We start from the raw sequence: 15,138 nt of genomic DNA on the forward strand, positions 1-15,138 counted from the left end.
CATTAGTGGTTTAGGAGATATGCACATTAAACCTATTAGAGGCGGGACCACGCCCACTTAAAAAAAAAAAATTTTAACTGCAGATGCCCCTCCCTAATGTGATCTCGTGTACCAAATAACAGTCTTGTATCTTATTGCGGAGCTTAGTTATGACAATTTATTTGTTTTTGATTAATGGCGTTTTGTGGGCGTGGCAGTGGTCCGATTACGCCCATCTGCAATACCAACCGTCTCACGGTACCAAGAAACATGTCTACCGAGTTTCATAAAGATATCTCAATTTTTACTCAAGTTACAGCTTGCACGGACGGACAGACGGACGGACGAACGGACAGACAGTCACCCGGACTTCAACTCGTCTCTTCATCCTGATCATTTATATATATATTAGGTAAAGTAAAAAGATCGTTCGGTTTTTTATTGATTTTTCAAAAGATGATAACTTTGTGTACATTTGTCCGATTTAAGTCAAATATGCGCCGTTTTGTTTGTAAACTTGTTGCCAACTTCATTATACCCCTCTCGTAGAAGACTGTGTCCCTATTGCCAAAAAACTCGGAGAGCTAATTTTCACAGGCCTCTCTTGAGGCCAACTTCTCACCATTAAGCGCGTTCGCCATGGACAGGAAAAGATTATAATCACTTTATGCCAGGTCCGGACTATAAGGTGGGTGCATTAGAACCTCCCATTCGAGCACCAGGAGCTTCTGGCGTTGGCCTGATGGAACAGAATTCGGTCTCTGTTGATCAAAGATGGCCTCTTCTGGATGAGTGCTGCCTTCAAGCGGTCCAGTTGTTGGCAGTAGAGGGCCGAATTGAGCGTTTGCCCATAGGGGAGCAGCTCGTAGTAGATGATTACTTGCCAATCCCACCAAACACACAGCAAAACCTTCCTGGCCGTCAATCCGGTCTTGGCCACCGTCTGGGCCGCTTCCCCGAGCTTTGACCACGACCGTTTGCGCTCGATGTTGTCATAAGTGACCCATTTTTCATCGCTAGTCACAATCCGCTTCAGAAACGGGTAAATTTTGTTACGATTCTGCAGCGATTTGCAGATGGAAATTCGGTCCATCATGTTTTTTGCGTTAGTTTGTGTGACACCCAAACATCGAGCTCCTTTTTGAATCCAAGGTTATGCAAATGGTTCCAAACGGTTTTCTGGCTTATCTTTAGTTCCTCAGCAATTAAATAAGTGCTCACGTGACGGTCTGTTTCCACTATTTCCATGATTTTATCGCAACTTTCGACGACAGGCTTCCCGACGCGTGGTGCATCTTTGACATCGAAATTACCGGAACGGAACCTAGCAAATCACTTTTGTGCTACACGTTCGTTTACAGTATCGGGCCCATAAACTAAATTAATATTTTCAGCCGCTTTGGCTGCTTTTTCGCGTTGATCGAAGAAAAATTGTAAAATAATTCTTTTAAAAAAAGTTTTGCCAACACCTTGTTGGTTGTGTTTCTCCGGCTTTGATCATTGTAAGTTGCAAGAGCATGAAATGTTCGGTTACATCCGAATTTAGCTCCTCATTACTTGCTTATCATAAACTTATGCCAACACCTGAGTGTATTTTGCCGGCTTAGATGCTTTCAAATTGCGAGAGTATAAAATGTTCGGTCACCCCCGAACTTAGATCTTCCTCACTTGTTTATTTTTATTTTATGTTATTAAAAAAGTTAAATATTGAGCGCACAAAAACATTGTACGAAATGTGTATTTTTTTGTTTTATAATATAATATATATGGAATAAGAAAAATGTCGATTTTATGTTTTCTTATTATGTTTATTGTATGTTATGCTTCATTATTATAAGCTTCAAACATTTTCTGGCAAAGAAGCTCTTTCGGATCTAAACCTTCCAACTTGCCTCTAAACCCAAAGTTCATACATTTTTACTTGAGTATTCCTCACATGATTTAAATCAATCGAACGTTACCCTTTTAAATTTGCCTCTACTCGTTGCTTACCGCTCAGGCATACATTGGTTCGATTCAAGCAATCGTTGCCACGCAGTGAGCTGATATGATTTGATTTGAACCAAAGTCGCCCTTACCGTTTACTGGATCGTGATTGCCGAAGAAGAAATAGTTTGTTGATATTTTATCAAATCAGTTGACGCTGGTGAGTACTTGAATCTATCAATAATGTTGTCTCTATGTTCAGCCGGATTGATTTGATTGTCTTTTCGGCACGAGTATTTGATCCGACTTAATCACTCGCTTCTACGACCACTAATACTTTATCGCGACATAATAAAATCCTACAATTCAATTGAAACGAGCAAGATTGACGAGAGAGTCTATTCTATGAGAAGGGTAGGCATATCGTACTATGAAACCGAGCTAAACAGCCGCTCAGATCTTTTGGGTGGCGCGGGTTGCAACATCAAAAATGCCGACGAAGCCTCCACCAGAATTATGTTCACCTGTAATAGCTCGCCTGACAATAGCATCGCATGTGGTGGTGTGATAAATAGCATAACGTGGCGAAATATGCTAACTCTCGCATCGGGATATCTGCCCATAATTATCTCAATTGATAAGATTTCCGATCTTATTTCTGCGAACAACCGTATTTTTGTTAACTTTAGCAAAGCTTAATGTGTCAGCTTCACAGATTTCACCGCAAAAACTTTCGGCGCACGACCTAATCCTCCGGACTTAGTCGTTGGTAAACGTAAATTCCGCAAGGTGATTACTGCTGGTACTGCTCTTTGGAGGAATCCCTGAGGTCAGGCCTAATTTCCCAGCCGAAGCAGCGGTTTTAGGAAATGAGCTCGACGGCTTGCATAAATTCTCAATTTGAAAATGTGGCAACTAGTAAATCAGCATAAGCGGACGAAAGCTAGACCCTACAGTCTTGCAACCTTTCCGTCCGTACAAGTAAATTAAGGACTATTGTTAAATACCTACCCAATGCGAGGAGACACGACCACCGAATGGAAGTTCAATTCGATAGTCATGTCTCTTCCGACCCGAGTAGATGCGCGAGCTATTTTAGCCGGCAATTGATATTGCACTCTTCGACGGACAGGGAAAAAAAACATGTTACCCTCGACCGCGCAAAACGCCAAACAACTGCGTGCTTTTACCGCAAAAGAGGTTCAAGGTGTCATCAATATGACCAAATCATCTAAATCCATGAACCCAGACGGCATAAACATTTTGATGCTCAAGCATCTAGGTTCGTCGGCAGCGAAGTTCCTCACCAAAGTTCTCAACCTGTCGCAGGCCATTCTTCGCATACCCTATTTGTAGAAAATCAGAAGAGTGTTCCCACTACTGAAACCTAGAGAGATTAATGCCCGATAACACACCATTCCTCAGTCCCGATCTTCACACACCATTATCCTTAATCAAAAACCAAACTGTATGAGGACGATCCTAAATCCAATTCAAACCTACGAAGAATTAAACAGGAGGTCCCGCATGGTGTTACCCTTCTACCGCTAATGTTTAACTTTTACATCTCGAAAATCCCTGCTCCACCAGGGAGAATTTCCATTACCTTGTACGGTGATAATTGCACGATATTGACACGCTGGAATCGTTGACACTCGTTCGAAAGTGAACGCCTGTCTCCTTGATCTTTCTCGCTTCTTCACCGCAAGTCTAAATCTCTGCCCTGTTAAATCCACAGCGACCATATTCACCAACTGGACGAAGGAGCATTTTTGTCGATGACGCTGAAATTCCGACAGTAAACACCCCCAAATTTTTGGTTGTTACGTTTGATAGAATGGTGGCCTCCTTTAAAAAAATGTAAAGTCACAAGCCAGGTCCCGGCTATCACAGGATGTCTCTTGATATCCCCCGTCGAACAACTTCGTAGTGAGGCCTACATGCTTCGGTTGAGGAACATAATGCACCTCTCTCCAAGCAGTTTCTGCCAAAATATCCTTGCAGTCATCTGCTTGAACAGGAAATGCTTCCTAGGAACATCAAGGACAACAATACGTCGATGAACTTCAACGCGCTTTCGGACGTGACCAATTTCAAACGTATATTGAACGCCATTCACAGCGGAGCTATTTACACTTTAATCGACTCCCTCTTAGTGAATGGAGTCCTAGGTGTCAAAACACCTTCCATCACAAGCCGTGAGCTCGAGTTGCCACAATCAGAGTGACTCTAGTGCAACTTCGTTCTGCATACTGTAGCAGGTTAAAATAGATCCCGGCATTCTAAACATATGATCTGCGTGCAAAGAGTCCCCGCATGACACTAACTTCTTTTGCATGTCCCGCTAAATCCACTCACATAACACTCCTCTCTTTTTGAGTTAACCTGTTTCTTAGACTTAGTGATTTCGGTTACAGCTGATACGCGGTTGAAACAAAGCTACAGGCCCGATTGAAATTTTTGAATTGAAAAATTTAATACATAACAAGTAAGGAAGGGCTAAGTTCGGATGTAACCGAACATTTTATACTCTCGCAAAGTCAAATGGTATACTCGTTTGAGATTTCTTGGTGGATTGGCTGATATTTTCGGTAGAAGGTCAACTATAGGCACTGGGGTCCACATATTTAGTACTTAGGGGCTTGAACACTTTTGGTTCGATTAAGACAATTTTTGGTCACAAGGTGGTGGTGGCGATATAATCATTGTTACTTGATATGGGGCCGTCCATAAATTACGTCATCGATTTTTTCACATCTTAGACCCCCCTATAATCATCCTATCGTCATTTCTTAAAGACATCGTCTTTACCGACTTTGACTTTACCGTCATCCGCAGACCAACCCCCCCTAATTTAGAATGGCGTAATATATGGTCGGCCCCTATGCATAGTGGAAAGTGAAAGAATCAGATGGAATTGAAAATGGTGTTATAAGGGAAATAGGCGTGGTTGTAGTCCAATTTCGCCTATTTTCGCACTATAACATAGAAATATGAATTTAGTTGAAATTGGTTAAGCAGATCTCAAGATATGGGTTTTCACCTAAAAGTGGGCTGTGCCACGCCCACTGTCTAATTTTGAAAGCAGTTCCTATAAAGTTATCTCATACCATCCCAGAGATAAAATTTAATGTCTCTGGCGTGTTTAGTGCTTGATTTATCGCGCTTTTAGTAGTTTTTAACAGTACCGTTATATGGGGAGTGGGCGGAGTTGCCACCGGATTTCAACTATTGTCACACCGTCAATAGAAGTGCAAAAACTTCCAGTGAATTTTGTTATTATAGCATTAGTGGTTTAGGAGATATGCACATTAAACCTATTAGAGGCGGGACCACGCCCACTTTAAAAAAAAAAATTTTAACTGCAGATGCCCCTCCCTAATGTGATCTCGTGTACCAAATAACAGTCTTGTATCTTATTGCGGAGCTTAGTTATGACAATTTATTTGTTTTTGATTAATGGCGTTTTGTGGGCGTGGCAGTGGTCCGATTACGCCCATCTGCAATACCAACCGTCTCACGGTACCAAGAAACATGTCTACCGAGTTTCATAAAGATATCTCAATTTTTACTCAAGTTACAGCTTGCACGGACGGACAGACGGACGGACGAACGGACAGACAGTCACCCGGACTTCAACTCGTCTCTTCATCCTGATCATTTATATATATATTAGGTAAAGTAAAAAGATCGTTCGGTTTTTTATTGATTTTTCAAAAGATGATAACTTTGTGTACATTTGTCCGATTTAAGTCAAATATGCGCCGTTTTGTTTGTAAACTTGTTGCCAACTTCATTATACCCCTCTCGTAGAAGACTGTGTCCCTATTGCCAAAAAACTCGGAGAGCTAATTTTCACAGGCCTCTCTTGAGGCCAACTTCTCACCATTAAGCGCGTTCGCCATGGACAGGAAAAGATTATAATCACTTTATGCCAGGTCCGGACTATAAGGTGGGTGCATTAGAACCTCCCATTCGAGCACCAGGAGCTTCTGGCGTTGGCCTGATGGAACAGAATTCGGTCTCTGTTGATCAAAGATGGCCTCTTCTGGATGAGTGCTGCCTTCAAGCGGTCCAGTTGTTGGCAGTAGAGGGCCGAATTGAGCGTTTGCCCATAGGGGAGCAGCTCGTAGTAGATGATTACTTGCCAATCCCACCAAACACACAGCAAAACCTTCCTGGCCGTCAATCCGGTCTTGGCCACCGTCTGGGCCGCTTCCCCGAGCTTTGACCACGACCGTTTGCGCTCGATGTTGTCATAAGTGACCCATTTTTCATCGCTAGTCACAATCCGCTTCAGAAACGGGTAAATTTTGTTACGATTCTGCAGCGATTTGCAGATGGAAATTCGGTCCATCATGTTTTTTGCGTTAGTTCGTGTGACACCCAAACATCGATCTCCTTTTTGAATCCAAGGTTATGCAAATGGTTCCAAACGGTTTTCTGGCTTATCTTTAGTTCCTCAGCAATTAAATAAGTGCTCACGTGACGGTCTGTTTCCACTATTTCCATGATTTTATCGCAATTTTCGACGACAGGCTTCCCGACGCGTGGTGCATCTTTGACATCGAAATTACCGGAACGGAACCTAGCAAATCACTTTTGTGCTACACGTTCGTTTACAGTATCGGGCCCATAAACTAAATTAATATTTTCAGCCGCTTTGGCTGCTTTTTCGCGTTGATCGAAGAAAAATTGTAAAATATAGCGAATTTTCTCTTTGTTGGTGTCCATCTTTGACGAGCGCTCACAACGAACTGAGTAAATCAATCGAAAAACTGTCAAAGACAAACTTTTAGCGCAAATAAACACGTTTTCAGCGCCGTATAGTATGACATGATGCGACACAATTCCCACAACAGCCGGTTCTGCGGTACCGGAATTGACCCGGATTTTATCCGGCCAAGGGCTGTTATTTCGGCGATCTAACCCTGTTTGGATCGGTGAGTTTTAGATTAAGTTTGTCGTCATTGAAGCAACGCCTAGCAGCAGGGTTGCTCCGTATCCTCCTGACCCGTGCTGGCATCGAGTCCAACCCGGGCCCTGAGGAATTTTACTGCTGCATTTGCGCTAAAAGGCTCCATCCAAACTCCACCTCGGTTAGGTGCAATACATGCAATGGATGGAGCCATCTTAAGACCTGTTCCGGCCTTAAGACACATAGGGAGTGGACCACAAGTTACGTGGCCCCATGCTGTCAACGCAATAATGCGACATCTGCCTCAACGGCTGTGTAACCTGCTCCATGTTCGCGCACTGCGCTGCCACTCCAGCCGAGTGGCCAAGATAGGACCTCCACGGTCCTAAGGAGCTCACACAGACAGCATGACTCCCAGTCTGACCAACCGTGGTGAAAACCGTTTGGTGCTAGGCGACTTTAACGCGCATCACGATCTTTGGCACTCTTGCCTGTCAAACGATCGTAGGAGGATGGAGCTGGCGGAACAGATAGACGATTCGACATTCTGCACAATGAATGACGAAGCCTCCACCAGAATTATGGGCACCTGTAATAGCTCGCCAGATATTACCATCGCTAGCGGTGGTCTGATAAATAGTATAACCTGGCGACCTATGCTAACTCTTGCATCAGACCATCTGCCCATAATTATCTCGATCAAGAAACCTCCTGACTTTATTTCTGTGGACAACCGCACTTATGTTAACTTTAACAAAGCTAACTGGGTCGGCTTCACAGAATTTACTGAAAGCAATTTACACTGCACCCTTCGACTGACAAGGCCAAACGACGGCTGCGCAAAATGCCAAAAGACTGCGCACCACTTACTTTCACCGATGGGGAGGTTCAGAGTGTCATCAAAAAGGCGAAATCGTCTAAATCCATTGGCCCTGACGGAATAAGCATGCTGATGTTAAAACACCTAGGCCCAACGGGAGTAAATTATCTCACCAAGGTCCTCAACCTGTCGATATCCACTCTTCAAATACCCGATGTGTGGAAAGTCGGAAGAGTGGTCCCACTACTGAAACCTGGGAAACCCGCCAACAAAGGAGAGTCTTATCGCCCGATAACTCTCCTTTACCCAGTAGTGAAGACACTTGAGGCCTTGTTACACCCGTCATTCACTCACCACCTGAGCATAGCAGATCATCAGCATGGCTTCCGTAAAGTGCACAGTACCACAACAGCACTTAGCGTCATAAACGCCCAGATAGTTCATGGCCTGAACCAGAAGCCACCCTGCGAGAGGACGATCCTCGTAGCGTTGGACTTGTCCAAAGCTTTTGACACAGTCAATCACACAACGCTACTTGAGGACCTAGAACAATCAACGCTCCCTCCAGGTCTGAAGCGGTGGACTATGAACTACCTGAGCGGTCGGCATTCATCCGTACTGTTTCGAGGTCAAAACTCCAAACTTAGGAAAATTAAACAGGGGGTTCCGCAGGGCGGTGTCCTCTTCCCACTACTGTTTAATTTTTATATTTCGAAACTCCCCCAGCCACCAGCGGGAACGCTGATGACTGTACGATATTGACGTCGGGAAATGGAATCGATGGCATGTGTTCAAAAGTAAACAGCTACCTCTCCGATCTTTCTCGCTTCTTCTCTGCAAGGGGCCTAACACTCTCTCCCACTAAATCCACAGCGACCATCTTCACAAATTGGACACAGGAGTACAGACTGGGCCTGAATATTTCAGTCGATGGCACAAAAATTCCGACAGTAAATAATCCTAAAATTTTAGGCGTTACTTTGGACAGTCTGTGCTCTTTCACTCCTCACACGACCGCGATAACTGCCAAAGTACAGAGCCGCAACAAAATCCTCAAGTCGCTTGCCGGCAGCTCTTGGGGAAAAGACCAAGAAACGTTGTTGGCAACTTACAAGGTAATCGGCCGGCCGGTCCTAAATTACGCAGCCCCAATATGGTCGCCTGGATGCAGTGACACGCAGAAGAAGAAGCTACAGACCTGTCAGAACACTGCACTCCGAACTATCACGGGATGCCTCTTGATGTCTCCAATCGAACACCTACATAGTGAGGCCCGTATGCTTCCGATTAAGGAACACAACGAACTCCTCTCCAAGCAGTTTCTACTGGAGTGTTTTCGTAGAAACCACCCCTGTAGTCGCCTGACTGTAGCGGAGCCGCCTCCTAGGAACATCAAGAGGTCTTTCCTTGACTACGTCGACGACATTAGACAGTACGCCGACCGGACTTCGGACGCAACGAACTTCAGACAGGCACTGACCGGCATTCACAGTGGAGCCATCAACACCTTCACAGACTCCCTCTCAGTGAATGGCGTAATAGGAGTCAAACCACCACCCATAGCAGACATAGAGCTCAAGTTGCCTCGCGAAACCAGAGTGACCCTCGCGCAACTTCGTTCCGGATACTGTAGCAGGTTAAACTCCTACTTATCCAGAATTGACCCCGACATACTAAACACATGTCCTGCGTGCAATGAGTCTCCGCACCTCCGACCCCGTCGAAACAGCTCGTTTCCTGGGCCTCCCGTTAGATGACCTCGACGACAACGAATCTGGAACTTATCACCCAAACGGGAACTAGGTAACCGTGACAACAACAACAACATGATGCGACACGTAACACTAGTACTATGGACAATAACGCCATCTCTTAGATAAAAACCGAACGAACTTTTTACTTGACCTAATATAACCCTATATCTAACACGATTAGTTTTAGGTGATACAAACAACCGTTAGGTGAACAAAACTATTATACTCTGTAGCAACAGCTTGCGAGAGTATAAAAACAAGCTTTTATAACGGATTGAACTAAAATGTAGAAATAGAATGTGTAAATTATTACTAGTTAATGTGGATTTTTGGTTTCATACGCAATACATATAGAAATTTAATGTCCCTACTTCTGTTGTTTCTGATATAAATATATGAGGCTATTGAGTTTCGTCGCAAATATAAACAATATCCATCGAAGATTTTTGTTTTGTTCAATATATCCAATTAATTATATAAAATATATTGTCTTTTTAGTATCTGCTGAAGATATATGGCGTGGAGTTACATCTGTAAGCAATGCGGGCAAGAAGAGAGGAAGGGGAAAAGGAACTGGTAAAAGAGTGGCAAAAGATCTAAACAGAGGGCAGACAATAGGGGTCGGAAGCAGAAGTTTCGTGTGGCCTGGATTGAATGCACCAATCGTTCGTGGGAAAACTTTAATTCAACAAGAGTTTTTATCTGAGGTTAATAATATGGATCGAAATATTTACAAAATTCGAGACCTAATGAGCACCTATCGAATCGCAAAGGTGAACTCAATCGATCGTGGTTGGTCTGGAGCGAAAATGCCAGGTCGAAGCATAGGACCTCCAGATGCGATGAACGAAGAAATGTTTGAAAATTTTGATACACGGGTGCTTGAAAATAAAATTGTATTTATAATGAAAGGAAATATGGGAAGAAAGCGCCGTTACTCTGTTCTTTCAATCACAGGAAACAAAGAAGGTTTAGCTGGCTTTGCAGTGGCAAAAGCTCCTGAAGTTCGTACTGCTTTGAGGAAATCTAAGAATAGAGCTGCTCAGAAAGTAATAAAAATTGAATTGTGCGATAATCATACTGTATTTCATGATTTTTCTTGTGCATTTGGCCAAACTAGAATTTTCGTGCAAAGAAAACCGGAAGGATATGGCCTTGTTTGCCATCGTGCGATTAAAACAATTTGTAATGTGATTGGGATACGAAATTTACATGCTAAAATAGAAGGATCCACAAATTTGCAACACATTGTCAAGGCATTATTTTTGGGATTATTGCAGCAAAAAACGCATGAAGAAATTGCAAGAAAAACAAACTTACATGTAATAGAATTTCGCAATGAAACTGGACTACATCCACGAATTATTTCAATGCCAAAATCTTGCAAAGCAAGTAAAGGTATTTTGCCAAAAGAGGTTTCAGATTATACTCAATATGTTTTGGACGATCAAATTATTTTGAAGAAAAGGAAATTTGCTCCATTTTATATAAATATCAAAGGCTACAACATATTTTTAAAAAGAAAAGAACAAGTTCGAAACCAGCACAAGGTTCGCGTCAATAAGAATGTATTTGATAATGACCTACAAAACTTACAATAATGGACATTTTTGTATCATGCTTTTATTAAATTTTATTTCGGCTATTTAGTAACTTCTAACAAACGAATTTTGCAGATATATGACCTGATAGCTTTGATTACAATAAAATTGAAAATATCTTTCACGCAACACTGTTTGATACAAATTTGTTGAGGCTGGTAGGTTTTGGATCTTATGGATAATTTTTAGGCACACCTAGAGTATGTAAGACAGTTTGGTAGGAAAGCACATAAAAGCAGGATGAAGCTTACATCAGGTGAATTCATTTATTCTGTATATTATTTTCGAGGAAATGGTCAACTTCTTACTACGGTTTGAGAACCCGTTACAATAACAAGAAGAACATCCTATGCAGAGAGCATTTCTACACCGGTATACACTGGATGTTGTAGTTAAAATTTAATAAAAAAAAAATACAAATGTTGAGGGTTACATGCATAATTTCACATATTACTGAGTATATTTAGGATTTTTATGAAAATGACTGATTTTTCCATCTATTAGTAAATCAGTATATAATTTCACGTAATATTTTTAAGATATTTAGGACGGTTGAAATCCCTTCCCTATTCACTGATCACCCTTTCATAGTGAGATACTTTTAAGAAATTTCCAAAATAGCGCTCTTCAAGTAAACAAAGAGCTGTTTTTACATTAAATATAAAATAGAAATTTTATGAAAGCTCTATTCACTGAAATATATCCACATTGTGATATCAAACTTGTACACTTCATATGTGATAAACTTTCGATCTCCCCAGGAGCACTAGGATCCGCTACAAGCGGAAATAAGCAGTTAGACGTAAATGACTGAAATTATTTGCCACACATCTTCGCTCATAGGAATTTTTATATTTGATTTGTAATTAATTATTTGGAAATGTATCTTTATGAGCTAAAAGAATATATGCCTGTTAGATAATGTGCTGTAAACTGGCTAAAAAAGATAATCTCTCCGGAAGAGAGTTAACTTTAGAACAGAGCCTGAAACTTCTTGTGATAAATTGTTATACTTTAAATAAAATTTTAAATTGAAAAAATTGGCATTACCTACCTAAAAAAGCCAAAAAATGCAACGAATCGCAAAATGTATTGTAATAGTATTATTTTATTTATTATTTTAGGCTAACAAACCGTGGAAGAAAAAAGTTTATCATATAGGTATGCTTTATTTTAACATAAAATCTAAATAATACTTTTACGGGATACTTCCTGCTAAAATAAAAGCAGAAAAAGCTGCGAAATTTAATCTTTTGTTTTTTTGCAAATTTCTATTTGTTATTGTTGCAACATGAATTAATAGCGTCAATATTGGCTTTGTTAATGTTGAAAAATACAAAAATTTGTTACAATTCTGTTACATCATTGAAAATCAGAATTGCTATGCAATTCTAGCCGAGTTCGATTCATTATTTCTCTGCTCGACATTAATTCGGCCATTTCCTTATAACAAAGAATGAGTTATAATTATATAGTGAATTGCGCAGAATTGTAAGCAGTTCCAGCATCGTAAAGGGGGAGTAGAGAAACTATCAGCTGATCAGATGTAAACAAAGCGACAGCTGATATGTGCATGGAGACAATTCCCACAACAGCCGGTTCTGCGATACCGGAATTGACCCGGATTTTATCCGGCCAAGGGCTGTTATTTCGACGATCTAACCCTGTTTGGATCGGTAAGTTTTAGATTAAGTTTGTCGTCATTGGAGCAACGCCTAGCAGCAGGGTTGCTCCGTATCCTCCTGACCCGTGCTGGCATCGAGTCCAACCCGGGCCCCGAGGTATTCTACTGCTGCGTATGCGCAAAAAGGCTCCATCCAAATTCCACCTCGGTTAGGTGCAATACATGCAATGGATGGAGCCATCTTAAGACCTGCTCGGGCCTTAAGACACACAGGGAGTGGACCACGAGTTACGTGGCCCCATGCTGTCAACGCAATAATGCGACATCTGCCTCAACAGCCGTGCAACCTGCACCATGTTCGCGGACTGCGCTGCCACTCCAGTCAAGTGGCCAAGATAGGACCTCCACGGTCCTAAGGAGCTCACATAGACAGCATAACTCCCAATCTGACCAACCTCCCCCCCCCAACCTTCATCCAGCTCCAATCCTCGTGCGAGAACCACACAGCAACTCCTGGTTCCTCGCACAGTCTGTTCCGTGTGTCAGACCATAATACGCCGGAATGTCACATCAGTCAAGTGCAATTCTTGTACTGGCTGGTGTCACTTTCTGTCGTGTTCTGGCCTGCGCACCACACGAGAGTGGAGTGCGTCGTATGTTGCCCCATGCTGTGGGAGTCTGCCCCCGCAATCACAAACAGTGGCGTCGCCAACCAACACCATAGTGCGACAACCGCCCATGCGGATAGCACAGCTGCAACAACCACCGCTTACACGCACCCCACTCACCCCTAGGATCACGACTGGACACCCGCGACAAACGCGCCTCTTACAATTTAACTGCAACGGACTCCAGAGCAAGATCGAGGAGATAGTTGCATTTATGAGCCGGGAGCGCGTAACGATAGCTGCGGTCCAAGAAACCAAGTTAAACAGCCGCTCAGATCTTCTGAGTTGTGCAGGTTACAACGTTTTACATAAGGATCGCGAGAGGTATAATGGTGGAGGCCTAGCCTTCATATTGCACAACACCGTGCACAATCGTCTAATCGATGTTGACATCGACCGCAGGGACACCACCCTAGAATGTCACGTTATAGCTGTCCGGTCAGGCGATGTCGAGCTCGAAATATTTAATATATACATCCCCCCAGTTACATGTTGCCCAACAGGATATCACCCGAATATAGATGCGCTACTTCGTGGTGAAAACCGTCTGGTGCTAGGCGACTTTAACGCGCATCACGATCTTTGGCATTCCTGCCTGTCAAACGATCGTAGGGGGATGGAGCTGGCGGAACAGATAGACGATTCGACATTCTGCACAATGAACGACGAAGCAACCACCAGAATTATGGGCACCTGTAACAGCTCGCCAGATATTACCATCGCTAGCGGTGGTCTGATAAATAGTATAACCTGGCGACCTATGCTAACTCTTGCATCAGACCATCTGCCCATAATTATCTCGATCGAGAAACCTCCTGACTTTATTTCTGTGGATAACCGCACCTATGTTAACTTTAACAAAGCTAACTGGGTCGGCTTCACAGAATTTACTGAGAGCACGTTCAACGCACTATCCATTCCTACGGACGTCATCGTTGGCGAGCGTCAATTCCGCAAGGTGATCGCTGCTGCTACAGCTCGCTTCATACCGGCTGGAAGAATAGCGGAACTCCGCCCTAATTTCCCAGCCGAAGCAGCTGTATTAGCAAATGAGCGCGACACCTTACGCCATGCCGATGCCTGTGATCCCCGAATAAGGGATCTCAATTTGGAGATTCGGCAAATGGTAAACCATCATAAGCGGACAAAATGGATAGAGCACCTGAAGTCCTGCAACCTCTCCACCGGTGTGAGTAAGCTTTGGACTACTGTCAAGGCCCTGTCAAATCCGAGGAAACATGACGATCGGGTTGAAATTCAATTCGATGGCCATGCCTCCTCGGACCCGAAGAGGTGCGCGAACTACTTTAGCCGGCAGTTTATACTGCACCCTTCGACCGACAAGGCCAAACGATGTGTTACCCGACGGCTGCGCAAAATGCCAAAAGACTGCGCACCACTTACTTTCACCGATGGGGAGGTTCAGAGTGTCATCAAAAAGGCGAAATCGTCTAAATCCATCGGCCCTGACGGAATAAGCATGCTGATGTTAAAACATCTAGGCCCAACGGGAGTAAACTACCTCACCAAGGTCCTCAACCTGTCGATATCCACTCTTCAAATACCCGATGTGTGGAAAGTCGGAAGAGTGGTCCCACTGCTGAAACCTGGGAAACCCGCCAACAAAGGGGAGTCTTATCGCCCGATAACTCTCCTTTCCCCAGTAGTGAATACACTTGAGGCCTTGTTCTCCCGTCATTCACCCACCACCTGAGCCTAGCAGACCATCAGCATGGCTTCCGTAAAGTGCACAGTACCACCACAGCGCTTAGCGTCATAAACGCCCAGATAGTTCATGGCCTGAACCAGAAGCCACCCTGCGAGAAGACGAACCTCGTATCGTTGGAC

The 15,138-nt window shown here is 43.3% G+C and overlaps 1 protein-coding gene across 1 annotated transcript in view; it reads left to right on the top strand.

Annotated features, from left to right (window-relative positions):
• Positions 1-11,127, top strand: part of mRpS5 (mitochondrial ribosomal protein S5) — a 101,450-nt gene extending 90,323 nt beyond the window's left edge. The window contains exon 2 of the mRNA XM_014242275.3: positions 9,896-11,127. Within this exon, the coding sequence (XP_014097750.1) occupies positions 9,896-10,998 (1,103 nt within the window). The 3' untranslated portion in view covers positions 10,999-11,127. The remainder of the gene's footprint in view (positions 1-9,895) is intronic.
• Positions 11,128-15,138: the final 4,011 nt, after the last annotated feature.

Source organism: Bactrocera oleae, chromosome 2 (genome assembly GCF_042242935.1).
Source record: "Bactrocera oleae isolate idBacOlea1 chromosome 2, idBacOlea1, whole genome shotgun sequence".
Taxonomy (NCBI): domain Eukaryota; kingdom Metazoa; phylum Arthropoda; class Insecta; order Diptera; family Tephritidae; genus Bactrocera; species Bactrocera oleae.